Source organism: Grampus griseus, assembly GCF_964374135.1.
Source record: "Grampus griseus genome assembly, chromosome: 12".
In the NCBI taxonomy this organism is placed as follows: domain Eukaryota; kingdom Metazoa; phylum Chordata; class Mammalia; order Artiodactyla; family Delphinidae; genus Grampus; species Grampus griseus.
In genome coordinates this window covers 88101249-88127229 of record NC_139006.1, presented here as the reverse complement: position 1 = coordinate 88127229, position 25981 = coordinate 88101249, and the positions used below count along the sequence as shown (strand labels likewise).

The 25981-nt window shown below is 58.6% G+C and overlaps 1 protein-coding gene across 3 annotated transcripts in view; it reads right to left on the bottom strand.

Annotated features, from left to right (window-relative positions):
* Positions 1-15442: 15442 nt before the first annotated feature.
* ATP9B (ATPase phospholipid transporting 9B (putative)) overlaps positions 15443-25981 on the bottom strand; it is a 217414-nt gene continuing 206875 nt past the window's right edge. For 2 of the 3 annotated variants that reach the window (XM_082667371.1, XM_082667372.1), the window contains 3 exons: positions 19096-19153; positions 18230-18433; positions 15443-15966 (listed from right to left, as the gene is read on the bottom strand). In XM_082667371.1, coding sequence (XP_082523497.1) covers positions 15830-15966; positions 18230-18433; positions 19096-19153 — 399 coding nt within the window. In that variant the 3' untranslated portion in view covers positions 15443-15829. Of the gene's footprint in view, positions 15967-18229; positions 18434-19095; positions 19154-24191; positions 24667-25981 lie in introns of those variants that run through there. The other variant, XM_082667370.1, reaches the window with a different exon arrangement.

Here is a 25981-nt window from a genome sequence, read left to right as displayed (position 1 = left end):
CGGGCAGCCGCTCGACCGGCCCGCGGGGCGCAACGGGGGGCGGGCGGGGGCGCACCCGGCGCACGGCCCGGCCCGGACGCCTGGGTCCACGCGGGTGTCCTGAGAGAGCCACACTCTGCTTTAATGAGGGGGCGGGGAGGGGGGCCGGAGACGAGGGGGGTGCCGAGAGGGCCCTGCATGCTGAAGTCATTATGTAAAATCGCAGGCTTTCCCTGCTGTGGAAATTTGGAAAAGCGCTTCCACTGGCAGGCCCGAGAAAGGAAATTCCCATCCCGCTAAATTACTAACAGATTGCACGGCAGTCCCGGGACGTGGAGTTATTGTCATTTTTCTTCTGTAAATATCTGAGCGACCCAGATTGCCTGTTGCATGGCGGGCTGGGGGGAGGGGGTGTCTTGGAGAACCGCGAGCCCCTCCCCGGGCTCCCAGCCGCCGGCACCCGGCCCGCCCCAGAGGGCCAGGGGCGGTTTACGGGCGCGACTTCGGGATTTCTAACCGACGGGGGCTGGTCTGAGAACCGAGAGCCGGCGCTCGGGGAAACCTCTCCAACCGGCCCGTTTCACTTTACACTTTCCTCTTTCAGACCCTGCTGCTTCTCCTCGGCGCGGCTCAGCGGCCAAAACGGGACCGTAGTTTCGTGTTGGCCTTGGAGGGAAGGGACTGGAGTGTTTGTTCGGGCGGTTAAAATGTCTGGTGTATAAAAATAATAAATCTATTGCACGACACCCTATGTGGTTTAAAATAAACCCAAAGCAAAAAACTTGTCTGCCGCGGGGACCGGGAGGCCTCCAGGTCGCGCGGGTGGGCACCCTCAACGACTTCACGCCCGGGACCTGGGGAAAGTGGGGTGCGACATTTGACCCCCATCTGTGTGTTTCGCTGCCCCTTGGGCGCGATATTAAACAGTAAGAAGGTGCCCGGCGGGGGCGATACCCGCGTCACCGCTGCCGGTTATCGGTTCATCGCAGCGGCGTCGACCCGACAGGGCTGAAATCCCTTCTTCCGGCTCAGGTCTCCCCTCGGGTGTCTGGTGGGTGTCAGGACACTTTTCGGGTGCCACTACCTGTGGGTCTGCTCCCACCGCGAGAGCCGGGCCTGGCACGCGCCTTGTGCCCCAGGCAAAGGGGGGGAACCCCGCGTGGACACCGGGGCTGGGGGTGGGGGGACCCCACGAGGAGGCTGGAGGCCTAAAAGTGGGACCTCGCGAGGATGCTGAGGCTCGGGGGAGTCGCCAGGACACCGAGACTGGAGGGACCCCGCGAGGACGACGAGGCTGGGGGGACCCCTCAAGGATGCTGGACGCGGGGCGGGGGCGGAGGCGGGGCGGGGGGGGCCGGGGCGTGCAACAGAGCCGGAAGCCGCCAGGGGGCGCTAGGGTCGGGCCGCCCACGCCCCTCCCTCGCCCCTCCCTTTAAAATGATCTGGCCGCTGTACGTTCTGGTGTCCCCAGACCTGGGTGCCAGGGTTCTGCCAGGAGAGTGTGCGTGGAGAGGTCCCGCCCCACTACCGGGACGGGCCAGGAGGAGGGGGCCGAGTCCTTGCGGGGGGCGAAGGGGGGTGTGGAAAGTTGTATGAAAATAAAGACTGACTCTCACCCCCTCCCCTCCGCCCCTCTCGCGCTTTCACACGCGCGCGGGACCGTCTCCCGGTCCTGGAGCCCGCGGGACCCCCTGGGGCCGGGGGCGCCCCTGGGTTGCAGAGGGGCCGAGCTGGGGGCTGTTGGCCGCCACTGCCCCTCCTCCTCTTCCTCCAATAAATAATTTTCACTCCATCCAGAAAAGCTCTTTTCCTGTCTGCTCTCAACGCGCCCCTTATTCCCCCGCCCGGGTGACGGAATCCCCGTCTGTTTCCCTCTGTTTAATTCCGTTGCCGGGACCACGGTGGCCGCGCGCCAGGGCGCAGGGAGTTCCGGGGGCGGCGGCGCAGCTCGGCGGCCAGCGCGCCCCCGTGTCCGCCTCGGGCCGGTCCTGCGGCCACTGCGGGACCACGGGCCTCCGTCCCCGCGGCCGCGGCCCCCCGCGCTCCCCTTCCGCCTCTCCGGCTCCTCGGGCCTCCTCTCGAAGTGTGTTTATAGCTGCTACTAGGAGAGACGTTACACGGGTTTTATTTTAAGGATGGGTGATGACTAACGAAGTTAAAAGGAGCTTAGGACAGAAAACAAGACTATTTTTAGATTACTGTTGTTTCTGTGGATTATTGGGGCAAATACACCCAAAGAAGCTTACCATTTTCAAAGTCGCTTCGGATGCCAAATCCTCTCTCTTGGCGCACACTTGGGTAATCCATCCACCCTGCCTAATATTTCCTATAGACTCTGCAGTTGCTTGGGCTTTTGTGTTTAAGCACAACTGCTATGGAGACGCCACCCTCAGTGACGTGGGCGGTCCGGGACCTGGTCAGGAGGACCTGGGAAGCCCTGGCCTGGCTGGAGCTGCCCTGAAGGGGATGCTCTGTCCCCCGCCCTGGGAGCCCCGCTGGGGACCGTCTGGCCCACCTGGCCTGGGGCTTTCCAGCCTCCAGGGAGGCAGCTTCCGTGCACACACTGCACTGGCAGGGGCTCCTGGGCAGGTGCTGGGCCACGGCCCACCCTTTCTTCCTGTTCCTCAGGCCACGGCCCACCCTTTCTTCCTGTTCCTCAGTCGCACACCCAGGCGCCACTTCTTGCTGGTGAAAATCACCTCAAACGTCTGCGGGTTGCACGTGAATGCTTTGTGCTCGCCAGGTCCACGTGGTGAGCCCGGCAGTGGCCAGCTTGACGTTCTCCCATTTGGAAACACCTTGGGCACCTGAATCCTCTATAAGGGGCAGGTGTGCGTTCTTCCTGCAGGCAGCGAGAAGCACACGGACTGAACAGAGGCGCTGGCAGGTGCGCTTGGGGACAGCGGCAGCTAGCCAGAGGGTGGAGACTGGCATGACGTTAAAAATCAGAATTGTGAAGAGGGTATTTACTTCTAAGTAAACTTAGCTGAGGTGGTTTTCAAAAAGCCAGCGGCAGTGCACCTCCAGGTCGTGGCTGAAGTTGAGAAAGACGGGGCTGCACACCTGTGTCAGCCCCTCCGGACGTCCCGCTTCGGTCTGACGTGTCCTTAGAGGTCCACGGATTTAGGGCTTGGAAGTTTACACTGTGCGTTTACTTGTGAAATCGCTCTTTAATCCACCCCTCTTCCCTGGAACGGTGCAGGGGCCTCCTTCGTCTCCCGAGCACGCACTCCAAGCACCACCACCAGGTCTAAAGCCTCAGTCATCAGTCAGTCACCTCCCCTGAGCACAGCTCTCAGTGTGGCTCCTGCTGTCCCTCCCCCTCCCCCACCTCCCTGCCACCCACCCTGAGTCTCAGCCTCACCCCCACCAACGCCCAGAGCCCTCCTCCAGTCCACCTGCCCCCCCTCCCCGGGTCCTTATCACCGTCTGAAACATCTTTGCCCACCTCCGTAGCCCCTCGCACTGCCGTCCAGTGTGGTGGCCTTGGACAGCCGAGTCTGCTCTATAGCCTAAAACATCCTCCCTGGTGAACGTCCCACGTGACCTCGAGAGGAATGTGTGTCCCGCTGTGGCGGGGTGGCACGTCCGAAGCACGTCTGTAGGCCTCGTTGCTTCACGGTGTGGCTCAAGCCTTCTGCTTCCTGGTTGGCTTCCGTCTGGCCGTTACGTCCGTTATCGACAGTGGGGTATTGACGCCTCCACCTGTCGCTGTAGGACCATCTATTTCTCCCTTCCTTCCATCAGATTTGCTTCATATATTTTGGAGCTCGGCTGTTAGATGCACATGTTTCTAACTGTTATGTCTTCCTGATGGATTGGCTCTGTTATCATTACGAAACATCCCTCTTTATTTGTAACAACACTTGTTGTGTTAAAGCCTATCTGGTCTGACATCGGTGCAGCCATTCCAGCCCTCCCGCACTTGTTCTTTGCATAGTATACTTTTCCACCCCTTTAGTCCATTCGTGCCTTGAATCTAAAGTGTGCCTCTTACAGCCAGCTGCAAGTTGGATCACCTTGTTTTTCGTCCAGTTTGACAATCTCTGCCTTTTTATTAGCTTGTTAAATTCATCCACACTTAACGTGATCGTTGATATCGTTGGGTTTATGTCTGCCATTTCATTTTTCCTGTTTCTCATGTTTCTCAGGTCTGTTTTGTTCCTCTGTTCTCCCTTTATCGCTTTCTTTATGTTAAGTGAATGTTGTCTCATGCAGCATTATGAATTCTTTAATGATTTTTACCGTTTCTAAAGTTATTTCCTTAGTGGTTGTTCTAGGGTTTACCACTTACATTTTAACATCACAATCAGGTTAATTCCAGTGATATCCATAAACATTAATCTCATGTGGGTTTATTCCTTTTTCCCCTGTTTATGGCATTATGTTACTTACACGACCAATAGCAATGCTGCAAACTCAGCGGACTCTGCAAGCGCGCTTCCTTTACCACCTGTAGTCAATTCCTCCAGCCCAGCTCTGCTCCAGCCACTTCCTTGGTACTGTTATTGATGAAAATATTACACATGTATTACATTTCCACTGGTAATAGGCCTGCCATTACATTATATCTATGTAATTTTATACAATTGCTTTTTAAATCAGTTATTAGAACACAGGAGGAAACTATACATTTGTGCTGCCTTATGCAGTGACCTGCTTACCTTAACAGCACTCTGTTTTTCCTCGTGTGGATTCAGTTTCCGTCCGGGGTCGTGTGCTTTCAACCTGAAGAACGTCCTTTACTTCTCGTAAAAGGTGGATCTGCCAGCAGCCACGTCTCAGTTTTTGTGTACCTGGGAACACTTCATTTCACCCTCGTTTTTGAAAGACAGCTTTGCTGAGTATGGGATCCTTGGTTGACAGTTTCTTTGTTTCCTTTGAGCACTTGGGATGTGTCAGCCTCTGCCTTCCGGCCTGCGGTGTCTCTGCGGAAGGCCAGTCTCATTTGGAGGCAGTCCTACCGGGGGCCCCTTGAAGGGACCGCACTCTCCTCTTGCTGCTCTCAGGATGTTCTCCTCGCTGTGGTTCTCAGCGCCTTCACTGTGATGCAGGTCTCTCCTGGCGTGGAACCACCCTCACAAGCGGGGGCGAGGGCTCTGGGGCTCCCGGCATTCTCAAGGTACAGCCTCCGTTCCACTGCAGGGGTGGGGGCTGCGTGGGAGCAGGTGTCCCTCTTCCCAGCCGCACTCCCCGGGGACTCAGCCCACGGGACCAGGGAGCCCCGCGTTGGTGGCTGCAGCCTCTGGACTGGAGCCCCCTCCTCGCTGAGCTGGGACGCTGGGGGAGTCTCGGTTCAAATACCAAAGACTCTCCTTTTTAAAGCAGTTCCCGTAGACTTTCTTGAATAGATGTTTCTTTTGCCATTTTGTCCTTAGGAGCATTTGCAGAGGCTTTGAATGGTTGTTTTCTTTTAGATGATTTTCTGCGTTTTCACTATGAAGCAGGTCAGCTGAGCTCATGCTTGCAGTGCAGAAGTTGACGTGGCGTCTGCATTGCAGCCCCGCGCGGCACCCAGGGGAGCCGTCATCGAGGCCTTCAGCTCGTGGGCTGTGGTGAGGGTTAAAGGAGGCCCTGCCCGCTTTCCTCGGTGACCGGCCCCCAGCCGCTCAACGAACGTGATGAACATCTCAGAGCCAGAGTGTCCTGGGCCGGATTGCATCTTCCAAGGAGGCGCTGGAGCCCTGACCCCTGGTACCCATGAGTGGACCGAACGTGGAAACAGGGTCCTTGCAGATGGGATTAGTGAAGAGGAGGTCATTACGTGGCCTGACCCAACGTGGCCGTCATCCTCATGAGAGAGAAGGTGACGGGGCAGCGACACGGGAGTGCCCCTGAGGACGCCAGCACTACCGGCCCCTGGGAGAGGCAGGAGGACCCTGCCCTGGAGCCTAGGAGGGAGCGCGGCCCTGCCGGTGCCCTGACCCTGCACTTCCGGGGCTGTGAGAGAATATTGTTCTGTCAGTTTGAGGCCCCAGTTCGTGGTACTTTGCTCGGCGGCTCCAGGGAACAAACTCAAAGGCTGGGTGGTGTGTGTTTCCTTCCGGGAGCCCGGCTGACGGCCCGCTGGGGGCCCTCCTGACCCACTGCCGGGCTGGTGGCCGTGGTGCCACCCCAGGCCCCTCTTCTCCCCACGGTACCCCCGTCAGGCAACTTTGCCCGGGGACCCCTCCGTGTGGGCCGTGGGCTGCCCTGCTCCCCTTGGGACTCAGCTCCTGGGGGCCGTGGGGCCGTGGGGGGGTGGGGGGGTGGGCCCCCGGCTCTGAGGCCCCCCCGGTAGCCGTGCCCACTGGGCCCGCGAGGAAGGCACGGCCGCAGGCGGATTCCTGGGCGGTTTGATCACCTGGACCCAGAGGCACCTGAAAGCCCAACTCCGGGTTCCTCACGAGGGGAGGAGACCCCTCCCCTCTCTCGCTGCCTCCGTCTATTCTGCTGTGGGGTTCGGCCTCAGCTAGAACCCCAGGCCACACAGGAGCCGCCGCTGGCACCCGGGCTCTGCCCCTGCCCTGCAAGGCCCGAGAGGGACCGGCAGCTTCGGAGGCGGATGCAGACGGATAGGTGAGGGCGGGGGCTGCGAGCGCCCCGCTGAGCAGAGTCCTCGAGCTTCACGTCGGTTCTCTTGGGAAACCTGCCGGAGCTCCCCCTGCCCTGAGCCCCGGGCGGCTGCCTCGCGCCCTCCCTGCCAGCCTCAGGCCAGCTGCGGGCTTGGTGAGCCCTGTCCTTTATTTCTGAGAAGTCGGAGGACGTGCGGAAGAGAAGGGCACTCAGCTCCCCTAGTTTGGCCGTCGCGGCGTCTGCTCTGGCCACCGACCTGGCCGGAGGGGACTAGGTTCCACCTCTTGTTTCTGGCGAGTGTCGGGGTCTGCATCTGGGAGCTCACAATGCTTTCCTTTTGTGAAAGAGTAGGAGGAATAATAGTAACAGTTTTCTGGCGGCAAATTTGCTAAATTAGGCAGCAACCCAGGGCGCGCCGCTTTCACCGCAGCCTTAGACGGGGAGGCTGCCGAGTCCCTGTCTCTGCTCTGATTGGCTTTCGTTTTACATGCGGCGCAGTTTTCAGGGGTGGGTGCACAGGCCAGCCGCCCCTCCCGGGCCCAGGGCTCCGACCCCGCGGCGAGGTGGAATCTGCCCATGGCTTGGGGCTGCCGGGCTTCCCAAACTATTTTTAAAGTGTCTTTGGTTCAATAAAGCTCTAAACGAGTTCTGCCAGCCACTTTTTCCATTAATTTCTAAACCGGAGTGAATTTCAAGGGACATTTAATCCACGTGCTTCTGATTCATTTACACTCAGCTCGCTGCGGTGCCGTGTTGAGCTGTTTGATTCTGAAGCACAGGCGGCTTTCTACAAGCCTGCTTGGCCTTTTTTCCTTCTTGGAAACAGGAAGTGGCATCTTGCCAGCGTGTAAATGGACGCGATCCCTCAGTGACGATGCTGTTTCAAACCCACACCCAAGAGCCTGGGGCTGTCGCAGGGCCCTGGGCTGCTGGGTCCCCAGGCGGGTGGGGGAATGGGGCTGACACCCCCGCACAGCCCTCTGGCTGTCCCCCATTTGGGCCTCAGGTACCCAGACAGCAAGAGAGCCTGTACTGTGCTTGTCTCTTTAAAACTTGTGTCAATACTCATAACAGAAATTTACCATCTTAACCATTTTTAGTGTACAGTTCACTGGCGTTAAGTACCTTCACACTGTCACCAGCATCCGTCTCCAGAGCCTTCTCATCTTCCCAAACTGACACTCGGTCTCCGAGCGCCTCCGCTCCCGCCCTTCCCCACCGTCGCTCTGTCTGACTTCGCCTGCTTAGCCCAGGCCCCTCGTGTAAGTGGAATCACACAGGATTCGTCCTTTCGGGACGGCTTATTTCACTCAGCATCATGTCCTCAAGGTCCAGGCGGGCTGTACCAGGGTGAGAGTTTCCTCCCCTTCGAGGCTGAATCAGATTCTGTCGTGCGCAGGGGCCACGTTGTCCTCCGCGCTCGTCCGTGGACGGGTGTTTGGGTCGTGTCCACCTTTCAGCAGTGGGAGCGGTGCTGGCCTGACCGTGGGTGCGGACTCCCCGAGACCCTGCCTTCGGTCTCTGGGCGACACGCCCAGACGTGGGGTTTCTGGACCCTACGGTGCTCCTGAGTTGGGCTCTTCGAGGGACCAGTGGCCTGTGCTTGGTTTGTACGTGGCATCGCGGTGGCCGCTCTGGACAGGTTCTCAACAACTTCTCTCCGGGGGTCTGCGCTCCGGTGAGACCTCCAGGCTGGTGGCCAGACCTCGGCAGCGCCTGGGGCAGCAGGGAGGGCGGCGGGGGGCCTCCAGGCCAGGCACCTGGGGTGCAGTCAGCTCCAGGCTGGAGGTGCTCCAAAGAAGACACAGCGCCCGTCCCAGTGCAGGTGGAGAACCAAGGCCTCTGGGGCCCAAGGACAAAGGGCGTGGCCACAGCCTCGCGGGCTCTGGGCCTGGGGGAGCAAAGAAATAACCCGGGGGTTCTCTCGTCCCCATCAGGAGTGGCTCTATGGCTGGGCCCCCCTCTGTCTCCCTGTCTCTGTCCCTCCCTCGTCATCGTTGTTGGGTTTTTTTTCAATCTATTTTTTATTTATATTATTTTTATTTTTGGCTGCGTTGGGTCTCTGTTGCTGCGCGTGGGCTTTTCTCTAGTTGTGGCGAGCGGGGGCTACTTTTTGTTGTGGTGCGTGGGCTTCTCATTGCGGTGGCTTCTCTTGTTGCGGAGCACGGGCTCTAGGTGCGCAGGCTCAGCAGTTGTGGCTCACGGGCTTAGTTGCTCCGCGGCATGTGGGATCCTCCCAGACCAGGGCTCGAACCCGTGTCCCCTGTGTTGGCAGGCGGATTCCTAACCACTGCGCCGCCAGGGAAGCCCCCGTCACTGCTCTTTAATGATGAACGTAGCCGTGCTCTCGGCTGTGGTCCTCACAGGGTGTCCTCCTGATCTGGTCACGCTGGGCACCAGGCTGCCGGGTGGGCTGGGCCTTGGTTGCCCTACTGGGCAGTGTGACGGGGCCCTTGATGGCCCCTGTGTCCCGGGCGAGGGCTCTGCAGCCGAGTGGCTCACCCACCAGCCTGGGGGATACGGTTGCTGAAATGGCTACAGGTTCCCACCAGGCTCACCAGCTGGGTGTCCACCCGCCGTCCACCTTCCCCAGTTTCCTCCTGAGGACCCACGTGGGTGCCCCGAGCTGGAGGCTCCGGAAGCAGGGTCCCTGGGCCGAGGGCAGCACGTCCTGCAGACCGCTAGGGCCACGTGCTGGGGTGGGAGGGTGGGGAGCCCCCAGGGAGGGTTAGCAACGCTGGCCACGCCTGGCATCCCTCACATCCTGGTGGCCTGTCACCCTGCGAGCACTGCGTCTGGATCCAACCAGCCTGAGCCTGGCCCCGGGTCCCGGCACCGGGCAGCCGCTGCGCCCGTCACCTTCCGCGCCCCCCGTGGGCTCCACCCCCGGGCCCACCCCTCCAGCCTGCACCGGGAGACCCGGCTCGGCCGCCAGCTGCCCGAACCCCGACCCGCACGGCACACGGAGCTCGGCTTGCCCGGGTCACCTGCCTCCTTCTTGCTGCCATTTCAGCTTCTTCTCATTTTGTCACAAATTGGGGGGATGGTCGGGGGCAGAGAGAACTCCTGAGGGGCGGGGTGGCATCAGTCCGAATGTTGCAGCGATTTCAGGGGGGCGGGATCCACAGCCCTGCATGTGTGCCCACGTGGGGTGGCAGGCGGTGGGCAGGAGGGTCCCCGGCACCCCCAGGACGCCCTGCTGCTAGGAGGTGGCCCCCCTCAGGTCGCGGGGGGAGCTCCTCACCCCTGCCGAGGGGCTCCCGCCACAGGCTTCACGCCCAGAGGCGGCGGGGGGTGGGACGGCCAGCTGGGGACCTCACAGCCCCGCCGTCGGCACGGGCTCCAGGCGGCCGGGCAGTGGGACCTCAGGGCTGGGCCGAGGACACAGGGTGGCCGGGGAGTGGGAGGTTCGCCCCGGAGCCCCCCAGGCTCCCAGGGTCCTCGGCACCGGGGCGGTGGCGCCTGAACCAAGGGGCCCATCCAGTCTGCTGGGCACGCGCGCCTCACATCCCGCCAAGTGGGGCCTGGAAGTGGGAGCGCTGAGCTCGAGCTGGTGGCCGCGTGGGACGCACCCACCACCTGTGGGCCATCACCTCCGTCAGGAAGCTGGCGGCTCTTCCCGAGTGGCCTCGGCACCGTGACAGTGACGCAGCCTCACGACCTTCGGGGACTGAAAACCACAGATCCTTAGAGAGAAACAGGAGCTGCTCCGAGGACATCAGTGAGACGTGTGGCTGGAGGGTGACGACGGTGTCCCTCCTCCAGGACCTCCTCGGGACCTGCCGCAGGGCAGGTGCTCAGGCCGGGCCCGGGGCGGGCAGGTAAACGCGACATTTGCTGGTTCCTCTGTTCTGTGGTTTCGGATGAGCGTGGAACTTACCAGCTGGAGCGGGGGCCTCACCCAGGCTCATGGGCCAGGAGGCTGCACGCCGAGCTGGGAGACGTCGCCCCATTCGGGCTGTGGGTCTGGGGGCGCAGCGGCCTTCCTCTCCTGTTTGAGGAAAACAGTAAGAAGGATAGCACCCCTTGTCCTGGGGCGAGACCCAAAGTCGTCGTCACGGCAACAGCCTCCAGACGCCCAGAGGACCCCCGCTCCCCTCGGAGCGACAGTCAGGGCCACTCAGGACGGGAGGACGTCGGGACTGAGGGGACGTCCCACAGTGCAGCTCACCTGTGTGTGGACGGTACCCCCTGCAGTTGTGCCCAGAAGCCCCCAGCTTTACAGAAACCCCCGGCGGCTCCCGGGAGCCAACAGGTTAAAGGCCGAGGCTCCACTCAGCCACGCAGGCGTCTGACTTTTCTCAAGATCCAGCTCCTCGGGGTCGGGTGGCAGGGCTGGGTGCCCGGCACAGTGTGGCCGCGAGGGCGCAGCCCGCACCTTGGCACCTGATTCCATCACAGACTAAAACCGTCTCTGTGCCTGGCTGGCGATTTCTCTGCACCTTCGGGTCAGGAAGAGACTGGACCCCTTGAATGATATCAAGTCACTCCGAGTCAACACTGCTGAGGTGTCCCGCACCCGCTGCAGGTCACCCGGGATCGCAGGACTTGGGAGGAGTCTTTGCAGATGGGCTCGGTCACGATGAGGCTGTCCCGGAGCGAGGCCCCACCCACTGGGCGGCGTCGTCAGAGAACCCGGGGCTTTGGACACAGACACGCGGGGGGTGGCGGGGCTGAGGGCGCGGTCACAGGTCGGCGGAGCGCCGCGGCCACAGCCAGGAGCGCAGCAGGCCAGGCGGGGAGAGGCAGGCGGGGCCCCTGAGCCTGGGAGGGAGGGCGGCCCTGGACACCGTCTCACGCCGACTCCCGGCCTCCAGAACCGAGGGGGTGAACCTCCGTCCTTCCACCTGCCTGGCGGTGCTTTGTCTGGGGGCCCCTTCCCAGGACGTTGGGGGTCGCGGCTGGGACGACGGCCCCTCGGGCTCTGCTGAGGGCATCGTGTCGAGTGAACACGGAAGGGGCTCTGCTGGGCTGCGGGGGGCGAGGGGGCCCGTCCGCGCCCGGGAACCGGGAGCCCCTCCCGCAGGGCCCAGTGTAGTGGTAGCCTGGCGTCCCCCGCGCCGCTCCCCTGCCGGTTCTGGCCTTTTCTTCATCCTTTGCACAGGTCGTGTCTGATCGTCGGCCCAGAGGGTCCAAAGTTCTGCCCAGGCCTCAGCCCGGCGCCTGCTGGCCGCGAATCCGGCTCTGCCTCCGGAACTGACTGGCCACCCCGCCAGGTGGACAGACATGGAGCTCCAGGCGGCCCGAGGAGGGGCCCAGATGGATGACCGATGCGGGCGCCGGCTGCCACGTGTCCCGGGGCGGCCCGCGGTGGGCGGAACCTCCTGCGACCCTGGGGGCCCGGTAGCAGCCACGTCACGCCCGTCCCCCGGGGCTCAGAGCCGTCCACGGTGTCCCTCCCGCCCCCCCGCGGCCGGCAGAGGGGACGGGAGAGGCAGGCGGGGGCCGTCCACGTCCACAAGTGCCCTCAAGGCGCCCCTGCCGCGCGCTAGGCCTGGCGTCTGCGGCCTCCCGGCCTCCCTGAGCCGTGAGGGCCCCGGGACCCCGAAAGCGGCGCGGGGACGGGCTGCGGCTGCAGCTGCGGAGCCCAGGCGGCCAGTTCCGGGAAGAGCCTTGGAAAAGGGCACCGGGGCTGGAGTGGGGCTGTTCTCTGGTTTTAAAAATTGGGAAAATCCTGCAGCTCAGGGAGGACTGTCTTCAGACCTCGGTCCTCCTGGGCCCCGCGGTTCCGCTCAGCCGTCGTCTCCGAGGCCCAAGGCCCCAGAGCCTTCCGGGCCCACCGGGGGCCCCCCTCCACTGGGACGGGGGCAGGAGCCGCGGGGCCGCTGGCGGGGTCTTCCCGGGAGGACGGAGGGAGGTGCCGCCTGGGCTTTACTATGAGGAGGTACCCCGGGCCCCACGCAGGCAGAGTGGACGCCGCGCGGACACAAACGCCCGGGTGAAGGCAGGTTCTTCAAGGCGACGAACCCCGGCCCCTCAGGGAATCACACTTTCTGGGCTCGGCTGTTCCAGCCCGAGGAGACGCCCGGAGCCTAAGAGCCCAGGCATCAGCCTGGACCCTGCGGGCCGTGGGCGGCATTTCTTAGCTTCCAGCGCCGCCTGCTGGAATCTCCCGGAATTACAGCTGCTCCCCAGGGCGCGGTGGCCGAGGCGTTTCCTGTTTATCGGAGCCCAGCCAGGCGGCCGGAGCTCGGCTGAGCAGGGCCCGCTGGGCCCCAAAGTGCCCGGCGACTGCGGGATCGCAGGGGAGCAGCCACCGCACCCCCTTCCTGAGGACACAAACCGATACGACCTGCCCGCCGTGCCCCGGGCCCGTCCCAGCCCTGCCCAGAAGCTCGGGGCGCGGGCTCCCCGCCCAGCTCCCCACGGCTGGGAGAGAGGGCCACGAGGAACCTTCCCGACCGGAGGGCTCAGACCAGGATTTACTGGGAAGTCGGGGAGCCCAGCACGGTCCTCCTCGCATGGACAGCCAGCTTCCCGAGTCTAAATCATTCCAAGATAAAGAGCTTTCAGGAGAGAACATGCAGGAAGGTCCCGTCCAGGTGTGGACCCGCCCAGCAGCGCCCCAGGGTCCCGCCTGTTTGGGGGACACAGGATTGTTTCCTGAGCGAGGGGCTGGGCTGTGTTGAGGGGCTTGGGGCTGCTGGCCTGACTGTGGGGACCTGGCCGGGGGACCAAGTGGCAGTGAAGGACCCTCCCCCTTCCCGAGGCCGAGGCGTGTCTGGGATCGAGGACACGCCAGGCCCGTCCTCTGGCCACGGTGTCCCCAGGCGGCCCGCGTGCAGGAAGCGGGGGTGTGGTCGCGGTGGCTGCAGGGGAACACAGCCTGACCCTGTGCCCGAGAGCCCCGGAGTCCCCGCCCAGCCCTTACCTGCACGGGGTGGGGATGCTGCCATGGGCCAGGTGGGGAATCCCTTAAACCTCCCCAAGCCTCAGTCTCCGCATCCCTCATTGTCTGTCCGGCGCTGTCCTGGGATGGGTCAAGGCCGGGGGCGCCAGGGCACTGAGTCACCGGGGCAGTGACCTCCCCCACCAAGGCGTGGCCTGGCAGGCCGAGTGGACAGACCGAGGCCGCGTCCAGGGGGATGATGCTGGGTTCGAGCGGGTGACCCCTTCCCAGGGCCCGGGCTGGGCCTCTCGCGCGTTCTGGGGTACTCAGAGCCTGAGGGGGTGGAGGGGCCCCAGCTCTGTTCGAGGTCCTGCCCTTGGGCCATCTGGGGTTCTGGTGGGACGGGGTGACAAGACAGCAAGCCCTGACCCAGTCCCTGGTCCACAGAGCACAGGGGCCTTTCCAGGGCCTCTTGGTGGAGCGAGGGAGGGGGCCCAGCAGGAGGGCTCCCAGGGACCCCCGGACAGGACGTGGGGACACGCCTGCACCCACGTGGCTCAGGGGACGGGCTTGAGGTGCAGGGAGCTCCGGCCACCCTCCCACGGGGCGGGGGGTGCACTCCTTGGTGGGGGGGTCCCTGAGCCCTCCCACAGCAGGAGGCCCAGCAGGGCCCGGGCAGGCGACGCAGGCCGTCCCAGCTGGAAGGAGCAGAGGCCACTTCCGCAGCCCACACCCCCGTCCCCCGGGGCGCCACCGGGCGAGTTCACAGGCTCGGCGGACACAGTGCAGCCCTGACTCAGAGACACTGATGACGGTCACGAGTCTGGAATAGGACGGGGCCACCTCCAGGGGCTGCGGAAGAGCCGTTCACCCCCCACCCACCCCCTCATCCCTCCACTCGCCCCTCCACTCGTCATCCACCTGCCCACCCTTCCTCCACTTGTCCATCTGACCCCCCCCATCCGTCTACGTCACACAGTAATGGGGGCCAGTGGCGTCTAGGCTCTTGGGGACACGGTGGTGGAGACTGGGCCCTCCTCACACCCACCGTGCCCTCCCTCCGTCACCAGCGGTCCCCACACGCAGGTACAAACTACAGACCGGACCTGGGCTCTCAGGGAGAACGCCCGCCCGCCCGCCGCTGTGTCGGCTTCACATCCTCTGAAGGGCGCACCTACCGGCCTGCAAACAGCCCCTGCCTCCTGGTCGCCTGCGTCCTGTCACCCCTTCCCTCACGGCCGGCCGCGGCCGTGCTCACTCTGCACGAGGGCCTTCCAGCCCCTTCCACCCCCAGGCGCCCCCTCCTGGCCCCTCCAAGGCAGGGAGCCCATCCACCTGCCCCCGTCAGGCCTCGTAGGTGAGCGCCCAACCCCTGGTGAGACGTCCAGGATTTCTCAGGGCACGTGGCTGGCACAGCCCATGAGCCCGCCTCGCCTGTCCCCTTTCAGCCCCTCCGGCCTCCCCCAGGTCCCCCTTGGGTCCTGAGCACAAGCTCCTCCCTTGGCCCCAGATCCCTGCAAACCCGCAGCTCTGCGAGGAGCTGAAACAGCGACGCCCGGTGGGCAGGGGAGGACCGGCCACCTGGGAGGTGCTGGTGGGACAGTCTGAGCAGCTCTGGGCATCACCCCTCCTCCTCTGGGATCCAGCCCTGGGGGCCTCGGGCACACCGAGGGTCCCGGCACACCGCTCAGACCCTGGGCAGCTCCCAGCGGTGGAGCCGCTGCCCGCCCAGAAGTGCCCCTTGAACAAAAGAACTCGGTTGTTCAGGGAAGCGTTTTTCCAGCCCAGCATCAGTGAGGCGCTGCGCCCACAGCCGGGGGGGCCCAGGCGGCCGGAGCCAGGCGCTAACGAGGTGTGCAGTTGTGTGATTTCACAAATGTCGAAAGGATGGGAACTCAGAAACGGGCTTGACTAACAGCAGAGCCTCGGGACGTACCTGAGTTGCTGCCGTGGACTTACGGGCAAATGCCCCGCCCTGCGCCACGTGGCTGCCGTGGGCGCCGCCGGGACCAGCGTGGCCCGCGGGAGGGGCAGGCGGGGAGGGAGCGGCACAGACACGGGCCTTTACAGCATCGAGACTTTATTCTGGTTAAGCGGGGAGGCTTTCCGTATTGTAACATCAAAGAAAGAATTTGAATGTTAGGAAACTGCAGAACGTTAAGCGGCCTTTCATTTCAGTTCTCAGAACAGCAGACAAAGATGGACGCTTTACAGGAGCAGTGAAATCGTTAGGCCGCATTTTCAACATAAAGTCAAGCTGGTTCGACATGGAAATTAAACTTGGAGAAACAATAAAAAGGGAAGGAAAGGAAATCCGGCCGCGGCACGACTGTCTGCGGAGCCCCACCCTGGCCCCCTCCCGGGCCCTTCCTGCCTCACGCCCTCTCTCGGCAGCCGCCACCGCGCACCCTGCATCACGGAAACGGGCCCGAAGGTGCCGGAACCTTCCGTGGCAGGTGCGTGGCCCTAGGAGGAGAGCTTGGAGTAGCTGGGAGGGGACAGCTTCCGCTTCAAGTACTTCAGGACGTAGAGAGGAAGACAGCTGACCACCGTGATCGCGGACACTTTCCACACGAAGGTCACGGTCATGATGAAAGGAACATCTGTGGGAGAGAAATCCGGGAACGGGTGTCAGAGGCGCCCAGGGGCGGGGCTCGTGGAGCCTCGGGGTCTGGGTTACAGCGCTGCTTTCCCTGCACACCACGGGCAGGGGCTCCTCCAACAGGAGGCGCAAAGCCCCAGCTGCGCAGGGCCGGTGCTGCACGGCCCGCGGGCTCGGTCCAGAGGCAGCCTGGGGCCGGCTCAGACCGTCCGGGCTCATCTTCGTCGTCCTGAGGACAGGCGACCCTGGGCGTCGGGGCCTTGAGGCCGCTGGCAGAGCTGTCCCCGTGAGCCCACCTCCCGTGCCCCTCGGTCCTGCCACCACAGGGTGGTGTCCCCAGGGTTAACGGCTGTTCTAATCCTTGCGGGTGAAGAGCCGTGTGAGAACCCGACGGGCGGCCGATCCTAGGACAGCCATCCCTGGAGGCTGTCGTCGGAAGTGGGACGAAGCAGCCTGGTAGGCTCATGGCCGCTGAGGCCCAGAAAAGGGCAGGGAAACCCCGGGTCTGCATGCAGGGCACACGGGGTCCCAGGCTGTGTTTAAGCACATTGTAGAAAACCCGGGAAGCGTTCTCCAGGGGTCCAATCACTAAAAATTCACGGCAAAATGTTGCGGGGACGACGCACGGTCGCCCGACGGACACGGGTGCTCATCGGCAGACGCAGGACACCCAGCACCGTCCCCTCTTATGAGCCGCAGAACCCCGACGGGGCCCAGGGCCTCCCGCGCTGTCGCCAGGTGGGAGGAGCCCACAGCAAACGCCACGAAGAGGGGAGGCGGGGCTCTTTATCAGTCGAGGCTCTGGAGTGACGGCGTTCTGCTAAGTTTCTGCAGTCTTGAAGGATGCGGTAGCGTCAACGACCGGAGAAGGCTGCACGGAGACACCCTGCCTGTGTCTGCTTCACACGGGGCCCCGGGCGGCCCTGCTGCTGGTGTCCCAGCTGTAGCTTCTGTTTTGTGCTCTGTGCACACAGGCTGGGAGAAGGAGCTGCGGGCCCAGGAAACGCCCGAGAAGAAGCCAACACCGCTCCGTCCAAGAGTGTCAACTCGCGTTCACACAGGAAAGCAAACGTCCATTCTCAAAACAAAGTAACCAAGATATTGTAATTTGAAAATAACCACTTCTTATGTGCCATGGCTATTTTTTTGGTGAATGTTTCTTTTAATGCAAAAACACGAATCTGTAATAGTTTTCCTATGTACGTACTCACCACTGAGTAGATACTTGGATGTGAATTCACCCAACTTCTGCTTTTATGATGGAATTCTTTTTACTTCTCTACCATCTATAATACGTTAAAGTTATGGAAGGGGCACACAATTCATAAACTCCCGCTGTTGAAACTTGCCTAAACATTCATTTTGTAATTTATAGCTCTGCTGTGAAGGATGGAGATATTTTCACAATACGTGAAAAGTGATGTTACCATCACTTTTCACCAAAAATAACTTTGTGGTCCGTTGCTCTCCTCCACTTCACAGAAATATGAGGCTCTCATCTTTCATCCCAGTGAAGTCTGCTCGTCCCAAGTCGCTGGTGTTAGGAACAGGAAGTAGATGCCGACTTGTGACTTCAAGGGTCAGGGCTCTGCCTTAGATGAGTTTTCCGACGGTGGCGAGTGAAGAGCTGGGTTTGATGAGGCGCGTCGGGTGAGGCGAGATCAGAGCACCGGCCGTGGACGGGAAGCGGGAGTCTTGGAGAGGGACTGGGGACGGCCGTGCGAACGCACCCAGAGCGGCTCAACCCTCCCCCAGGGTCACGTTGGGTGACCCCCCTCCCCCCCCAGACCCGCCCTCCCTCCCACTCCAGCCAGCGCTCACACCCAGCAAGCAGCCCCCCTCCTCAGGGCCCTGCTGGTAACGGGGGCGGGCGAGAAGGGGGCAGGGGCGCAGCGACCCGGGCCACGTGCCGCCTGCAGGTTCTGACGCCGCTCGGGACCGAGGCAGCTGGGCCCCGTGGCTCCGGGGAAGGAGGGCGGGCGGCGCCAGGCCCCATCCTGGAAGCCCTCTTCCCTGCGGCCTCAGCGGCCTCCGTCAGGAAAAGGGACAAACAATACAGCTCTTGTGGGGAGAACTCGGCACGACTTCACGTATTGTTGCAAGGGGTTTAATCTTTCCACAGAAATAAGCTCTGTGTTGTGAAGCTGTCTGATGTGGGTTTTATTACGATCTGCAATCTAAGATAACGTATTAGAAGCAACAAAGAAAACGTTTAAAAACCAGTAAGAGACAGCTATTCAGAAAAGAAGTCTAAAGCAACTTACCAAAATATTGATTTAGAAAAGCGAGCGAGGCCACGTAGCAGCCAAGGCTGAGCAGCTCGGCGACCGCCATCAGCCAGTGCCACGTCCGGACGGTCAGGGCCACCATCAGAAGCTCCGTGAGGACGAGGGCCGTGAAGGAGATGGCCACCACGTGCACAAACTCGGACTCGAAAAGCACCAGGGCCCCAAACATGAGGATGCCGCCTGCAAAACAGCCGGGGTGCGCGGTGTGGCTTTGGACACGACGACCCTCCTACTCGGGTCGGCCGCTCCGTTACTGTATGAGGGGCGAGAGCCGCTGACACTGACAGACACGGGCTGTGCACACCCGCACCCAGTGATCCGTGTAAACTCTGGACCGGGGACAAAGTGAGACGTGGATTCTGGCAGTGTGGGGGGGAGCCGTGCCTGCGCGCCGGTTAGCAGCTGCGCGCTGGCTGCCGCCTTCCGGGGCCGCCTGCTAGCCACTCCCACAGGCTCCCGTTTGTCTGGGACACCAAGCGGGGGCAGCTGGTGACTGCGGACTTCCTAATTCATATTTCTCGAAGTCCGGCTATCATGCCAAGAAAGAAAGCCATTGCGGGGCGTAGGCAGCGTGGTAAGTGCTGATTAAATTTTTCTGGATTGTCTTTTATTTAAAAACAGGTCAGTTTTTAGGTGACCTGCACCAGTAAAAACGCCAACCCCCGCTGCGTTGTGAAGAGGCCTGCGGGACCAGCTGCTGGGGTATCGATTCACAAGATAAACTGAAAGCAATATTCAACTGCTGATGAAATGTTAAGCTTTTGGAACTTAACTGGGAGGTGAAAACAATATTGCCCATAGAAAACAAAAAAGCTTCAGTGCAGAAGGCGGGTCCGTCTTACCTTGGTAAATACTGATTAAAACCCAGACGAGGAAGGTCTTACAGGATAAGGATCTTCCCTAGGGTAGACAGTGGGGCAGTTTAGTTAACAGAGCAGAACACACGTTTTTAAGTAGCTGTGTGCGGGTGACTTGTCAAGACCCCAGGCCCCCAGCCCAACCCACGTACCGATCCAGCCACCGTCCTCCTCCCGCGCACCCGGGCCGCCCGCCCCGCTCCGCTTATGGTAACGGGGTGAGCGGTCTCCTGTTTGACCTCTGGTGACCTTAGGCCACGGCTCTCCATTCCCGGGCTTCCTAGTGACCCAGGAGTCGACGTGTATAAAACAAACATTGAGACGCACTATTCTGCATAGTAAAAACAATTTCCCTTTATTTCTTCTTTACTTCTTGGGAACAAATCTTCCTATATCTACTTCTTAGTTTCCTTAGGTGACAAAGGACGGTCTATCACACCTGAAGTCAGAATTTAGGCCCTGAGGTCCTTTCTGGAAAAGATGCCATATCAACAAGCCCAGCACAAACAAGGGTTTCTGGCACAGCAACCTTCACCTTGAACACTCAGCCTGCGTCTGTCCGACCACACTCCCGAAGACGCTTCTATCCGAGAAGGAGGGGGGGCCACAAGTCGCCGCCCAGCCCATTCCCGCCAAGGGCTGGCCGAGGCAGCGCCGTCCCCGAGGCCTGTGATGAGGGTGTCGGGACGAAGCCCGGCGAGGCCGTGGCGCGGGACTCCAGACCCTCACGCTCGTCCCCCGCGTCTCCCGCCCGCCGGCACAGCCCACAGACGTCGTTTCCGTTTATGGATGGAGAAGCACCGCAGCTGGAGACTTCCCGAAGGCCGCGCTGCAGCCAGGCCTGACGGAGGAGACCAAGGCTCTGCTGGGGTGCGGGGCATCCCCGCCAGGAGGAGGCGGCACGTGATGCTAAACGGCACGAGGGAAGAACAAACCGTACATAGGACGGGGGCAGGCGCCAGCACAAGGACACCCAGAGGCTGAATCCCGTCCACCCGGCGTCCACGGACACCTCTGAAAGAGACGGTTGCAGCAGCTTGGTCCCGAGGGGCCACCTGAGAACGTCCTGGCTGAGCCCGAGGCCTCACTGCGTTTGAGTGGAGAGCAACCTTCCAATATGTCATCATTTGTTAAAAGGCAATTTTTTTTTTTTTTTTTTTTGTGGTACGCGGGCCTCTCACCATTGTGGCCTCTTCCGCTGCGGAGCACAGGCTCCGGACGCGCAGGCTCAGCGGCCACGGCTCATGGGCCCAGCTGCTCCGCGGCATGTGGGATCGTGCTGGACTGGGGCACGAACCCGCGTCCCCTGCATCGGCAGGCGGACTCCCAACCACTGCGCCACCAGGGAAGCCCCAAGCAATATTGCTTTTTAAAGGAAGAAAACAGCCACGCTCAGGGACAGACCCTGGCATGCGTGCACACAGGTCCTCCTTCCTGCCTCTGTCTGTACCTGCACCAGCCCCCTTCCTGCCTCTGTACCTGCAGCAGACAGGCCGCCGCCGACCCGCCGAGTGCAGGGGCCCTGCGACGCCGCGTCCCGTGGCGGGAGCCCTGTCTCCGGCGGCGGCATGTCCGTCTCCAGCCCCCTCCGCAGGCACTCATGGACGCCCTCCCCGAGGCTTCTTAGGGCAGCAACCCCCGCTGTGGTTCTGTGGCTCATGTGTCCTGCGGTTGGAGCCCTTTGTCCCAGTCTACGCGCCAGCTCCTGGGTGGACGGTTCTGTGCTGGCAGAGGTCCAGTCTGCACCCACCACAGTGCGACAGAAGAGCCCCTAACCCCAACGCTGCCGCGCTGCCCCCTCCCAGTCATGCCCGCCCTCCCCAGACCGGCCGCCACCCGCCTGTGTCCCTAGAGCTGCATTTCCCGGAGCGGCAATCACTGGGGCCACACTCACCTTGGAGCCTGGCTGCTTCTGTGCAGCCAAATGCATCTGAGAGTCGTCTGCGTTGCTGAGCGGACGGGTTTTCTCCCGTCACGGACACGATCCCACTGTGCGGCTGCACCCTCACGGGGGAAAGGGCAGCCGGTCGTTTCAGTTTTTGGTAATCACGACAAAGCCACCATCAACTTTTCTGCACGTGATTTTGTGTGAACGTACCTCTTCATTTCTCTTGAGTAAACACCTAGGAGTAGGATTGCTGAGTCACGTGATGAGTGTATGTTTACCTTTACGGGAAACCGCCAAGCTGTCTTCCAGGGCAGCTGCACCAGCCTGCATTCCCACCAGCACGGCTGAGCACCCCTGCCAGCATTTGCTGGTGTCGGTTTTGCATTTTTGCCATTCTAACAGACTGCGGTGGCATCTGATTTTAATTTGCAATTCCCCAATGAAAAATGACGTTGAGCGTTTTTTCATGAAAGTGATTAGTTGCCGTCTGTACATCATCATCTTTGGTGTGGTGTCAATTCAGGTCTTTTGCCCATTTAAAAACTTGGGTTGTTTTCTTTTTGAGTTTTGAGAGCTCTTTATATCTTCTGGATACAAGTCCTTTATCAAAAGTGTAATTTGCAAATATTTTCTACCAGTCTGTGGTTTGTTTTCCATTTTCTAAACAGTGTCATTCACAGAAAAAAAGTCTGTAATTATGATAAAGTCCAATTTATCCATTTTTTCCTTTATGACCTCATATCTAAAAGCTCTTTGCCTAACGCAAGGTCACGCACATTTCCTTCTGTACTTTCTCCTAGAAGGTCTATAGTTTTACATTTTACATTTAGGTCTATGACCCACTGTGAGTGAATTTCTGTGTAAGACCTGAGGTGTGGACCGAGGGTGACCAGCTCTCCTGACACCGTCTGTTGAGAAGACGACCGTCCTCCACTGGATTTCCCTTCACATTGGTCAAAGACCGGCTGACATGTGTGGCTGTAGTTCTGGGCTCTCTGTTCTACCCCACTAACCTGTGTGTCTATCCTTTGCCAGTGATAAAAACCAGGTACTGGGAGTCTTCCAACTTTGTTCTTCTTTTTCAAATTTGTTTTGGTAATTCTAGCTCCTCTGCTGTTCCATATAAACTTTAGAATCAGTTGTCAATATTCAACAACACTGATACTTCCAATCCACGAACATTCATTTATTCCTTTCTAGGATTTCTTTCAGCCAGTTTTACAATTTTCAGCATGGAGATCCTGCACATATTTTGTTAGTTATACCAAAGTATTTCACTTTTTTATGCTGTTATAAACAGTGTTTAAAATTGTTTTCAGATCTCAATTGTTCATTGCTACTATACAGAATTAGAAATAATTAAAAATATTTTTTCCTTGTATCCTGCAACCTTACTAAACTTACTAGTCTAGGAGGGTTTTTTTGTGGATTATTTGGGATTTTCTACATAGACAATTCTGGCAACTGCAAACAGATATTTTTATTTCTTCCTTTTTAATTTCTATACCCTGAATTTCCTTTCCTTATCACTATTATTTTTAAAATTATACAAGGATACAAATACACATTTCAAAAGCTAAAACCATTTTCAGACTATTCAACAGAAAATGAAAATAGTGACGTAGTCCTAATAGTTCAACGTCTAATGGTTTCAAGGGCTTTTAGGAATGACTGTACATCACCTACTTGTATCTTGACAGTCAGTACAACTATAACTCAGGTGTCTCTGTAGCGAGTAGTTTAATTTATCACGAATATGACACTGTGACTTGGTAACTGAACTCACAGCTACAAGACCGAACTATTTCAGGAACACACAGGCTGGCTCAGCTGACCACGCGTCACCTAAGTCCTGACCCCAGGGCTCAGGCTCAGGTGGTTTTTCGTAAGAGGCCACAGAGCATTCAGGACAAATAGTCATCTGTAGGGTTAGGAGAGGGATGAGTACATGTTTCCCCGCTAACTGGCAGCACCAGAAAACCAGAAGTGACTGCACTCACCGTGAGTAAAGCTTAATAGCTCAAAGCAGAACGTGACCCAAACATCGTTACAAATACATCCTTTTCTGTAAGGAATGAGAACTATGTGGTTTTAGGAAGAGGAAGGAAATGTTGCCTCTTTGTTTAACTGATTCATTCCCTCCCTCGTTCATTCACCAATTACGGAACAGACACTGTATCCAGGTTTAGGCCCTGGAGACACAGCAGAGAACAAATGTTTACATCCAGGATCTTGTTAGAAGGTTAATTTTATTTAGGCTCGTTAGAGCCTAATCTCGTTAGAACCCTAAGTCAGATTGGTGATGCTTGGAGCATTTATACTCTTAGCATAGAAAGACTGGCTACGGGGCTTCCCTGGTGGCACAGTGGTTGAGAGTCCGCCTGCCGATGCAGGGGACACGGGTTCGTGCCCCGGTCCGGGAAGATCCCACATGCCGCGGAGCGGCTGGGCCCGTGAGCCATGGCCGCTGAGCCTGCGCATCCGAAGCCTGTGCTCCGCAACGTGAGAGGCCACAACAGTGAGAGGCCCGCGTACCACAAAAAAACAAACAAACAAACAAAAAAAAGACTGGCTGTGAAATAAGTATAAAACCAGGATATTTTATTTCGAAGTAGAGTTCTTTCCTTTCTGTTTTACAAGGGATGTGCACGCTGCTTCCCTTGATTACCTCTGTGGTATTTAATGAATTTACTGTGACCTGAGATTTCTGCTCAGAACTTACAAGATAAATCATCTGTTGGACAGTAACTTACATTCCAGCCCGTGGCTTGTTTTCTGCTACTGTCCAACCATCATTTAATTTACCCCGAATTCACGTTTTCTTTTCCCGACTGAAGGCTTGTGGAGACCAGGAGCAGAGCCTTCTAGGTCTTTACAAGTGCCCGGCACGGGACCCTCAACCGTGCCACCCACAGGGATGGACTCGGACAGACTGCCTGTCCCCAGCGGGTGCAAAGTGCTGGGCTCAGAATGTTTCTCTAGCTTCAATAGGAAAAATACTCGCTTCTTAGCAAGTTAACTGGCTGAGTGCCTCAGGGCTACTTTATTTTCAAAGCATTTCGAGCGTATGCAATTTTTAAAGAAATATATACTTTAAAGGCAAAAAGTACAGATTCCGGATCTTGAAGAAAAGGAGTCTAGAGAAAATAAGTGACTGAACTCTTGTCAAAAAGATTAGGAATGCGGTCCTGACTCTAGGATATTGAAATATTCTAACTGTTGGTCACCCTAACAAGCATGGAAAGCCAGCACCCTTAACAAGACCCAACTTACTTGGAATTGGACGTGGTTTCCTAACATCCCCTCAAGTTCAAATGTATCAGCTAATGGTGTGGATTCACCACCTCGCGGCTACAGTCAGAGGGGAGCTGGGACTCAGCGCCGGACACCTGTGACCCCGGGAGCCTGCTTTTATCACTAGAGTAACGTGGCAACCCACAAAGAAGGTTCTGGTGGGCAACAGTGAAAGCGGCGGGTCCCCTCGCTGGTGGGGACACTGAAGTCCTGCGAGGAAGTCCTCCCACCTTGACGGACTGGCAGCATCACCTGGCCTCACCTGCAGTGACCTTAACCCTGAGCATCCACCGAGCCCCTCCACTGATGTTCATAAGAAGCCGGTTCCCCCTCGTATCTGTGAGGCGGCGTTTAGGGAAACATTTCTGGAGCCACTGGAAATAAGGAAACACACAATCTACTAAAATTGTAATTATTCGCAACAGCCTCCTGTAGTTTGTGGATCTTTGAGCCTCTTCTGATTCACTGAATGATGATGGTTTCACCATCTTAGGATATGAAACCAGAAAGTTTTTCTTCTACTTGTAATATTCACAATGATATTTTTATCATGATAATAATGCTTTATATATGTCTCACATCTATATCTTATTATCAAATAAAATATATTATAAAATATAATGTTTGCTATTTTATTTTATACTATACTGTTGAGCTAGCTTTATTTTTGCCCTGATTATAGAAGTAATACGGGCATTTTCTATTTTTTTCAATGGATTGAAAAAGTCTTAATCTCAGATTTCCCTGATGGCGCAGTGGTCAAGCATCCACCTGCCAAGGCAGGGGATACGGGTTCAATCCTGGTCTGGGAAGATCCCACATGCCGCAGAGCAACTAAGCCCGTGCACCACAACTACTGAGCCTGCGCTCCAGAGCCCAAAAGCCACAACTACTGAGCCCACGTGCCACAACTGCTGAGCCCACGTGCCACAACTACTGAAGCCCACGCGCCTAGAGCCCGCGCTCCACAACAAGAGAAGCCACCGCAATGAGAAGCCCACGTGCAGCAATGAAGAGGAGCTCCCACTCGCTGCAACTAGAGAAAGCCCGTGCGCAGCAACGAAGACCCAACGCAGCCAAAATAAATAAAATAAAATAAAATTTAAAAAACTCTTAATCTCATCAAATTCTGACAATAACAGCATCAAATCCAAAGATTTACGTGACTCGCCCACCACCACTGGGCCTGGTTAGAGGCTAGCTGGCGAGCCTGCCTGTCAATGCCTGATCTGACTCGTCCCCGTTACAACAGACGGCTACAGCTTTAAAAGTCAGTCGGTAACTGCAGGTTATCCACTGTAAACCTAAATTTAATTGGGGGTCCGTGGACTTTGTTCTCAGTGTCGGAAGGTTCTTTTTTTTAAAATTAAATTAAATTATTTTTTATACAGCAGGTTCTTACTAGTTATCTATTTTATACATATTAGTGTATATATGTCAGCGTTGGAAGGTTCTGAGGTCACCAGGGTTTGTGTGTGGGGAGCTGGGCATGTCTTCCACCCAGTGGAGCATGTTTTCTATGCTACAGAGATATGTTTTCATAAAAAAACACGATAAATTTAAAACTTCTTTCAGGAATGTTTAACTGTCCCAGAGCAGTTCTGGGCTGCGTGAATGAAGCCTGTGCAGCTCGGGGAAGTGGACTTCTACCTCAGTAGCGTCACCGTGACAACAGCACGCGGGTCTCAG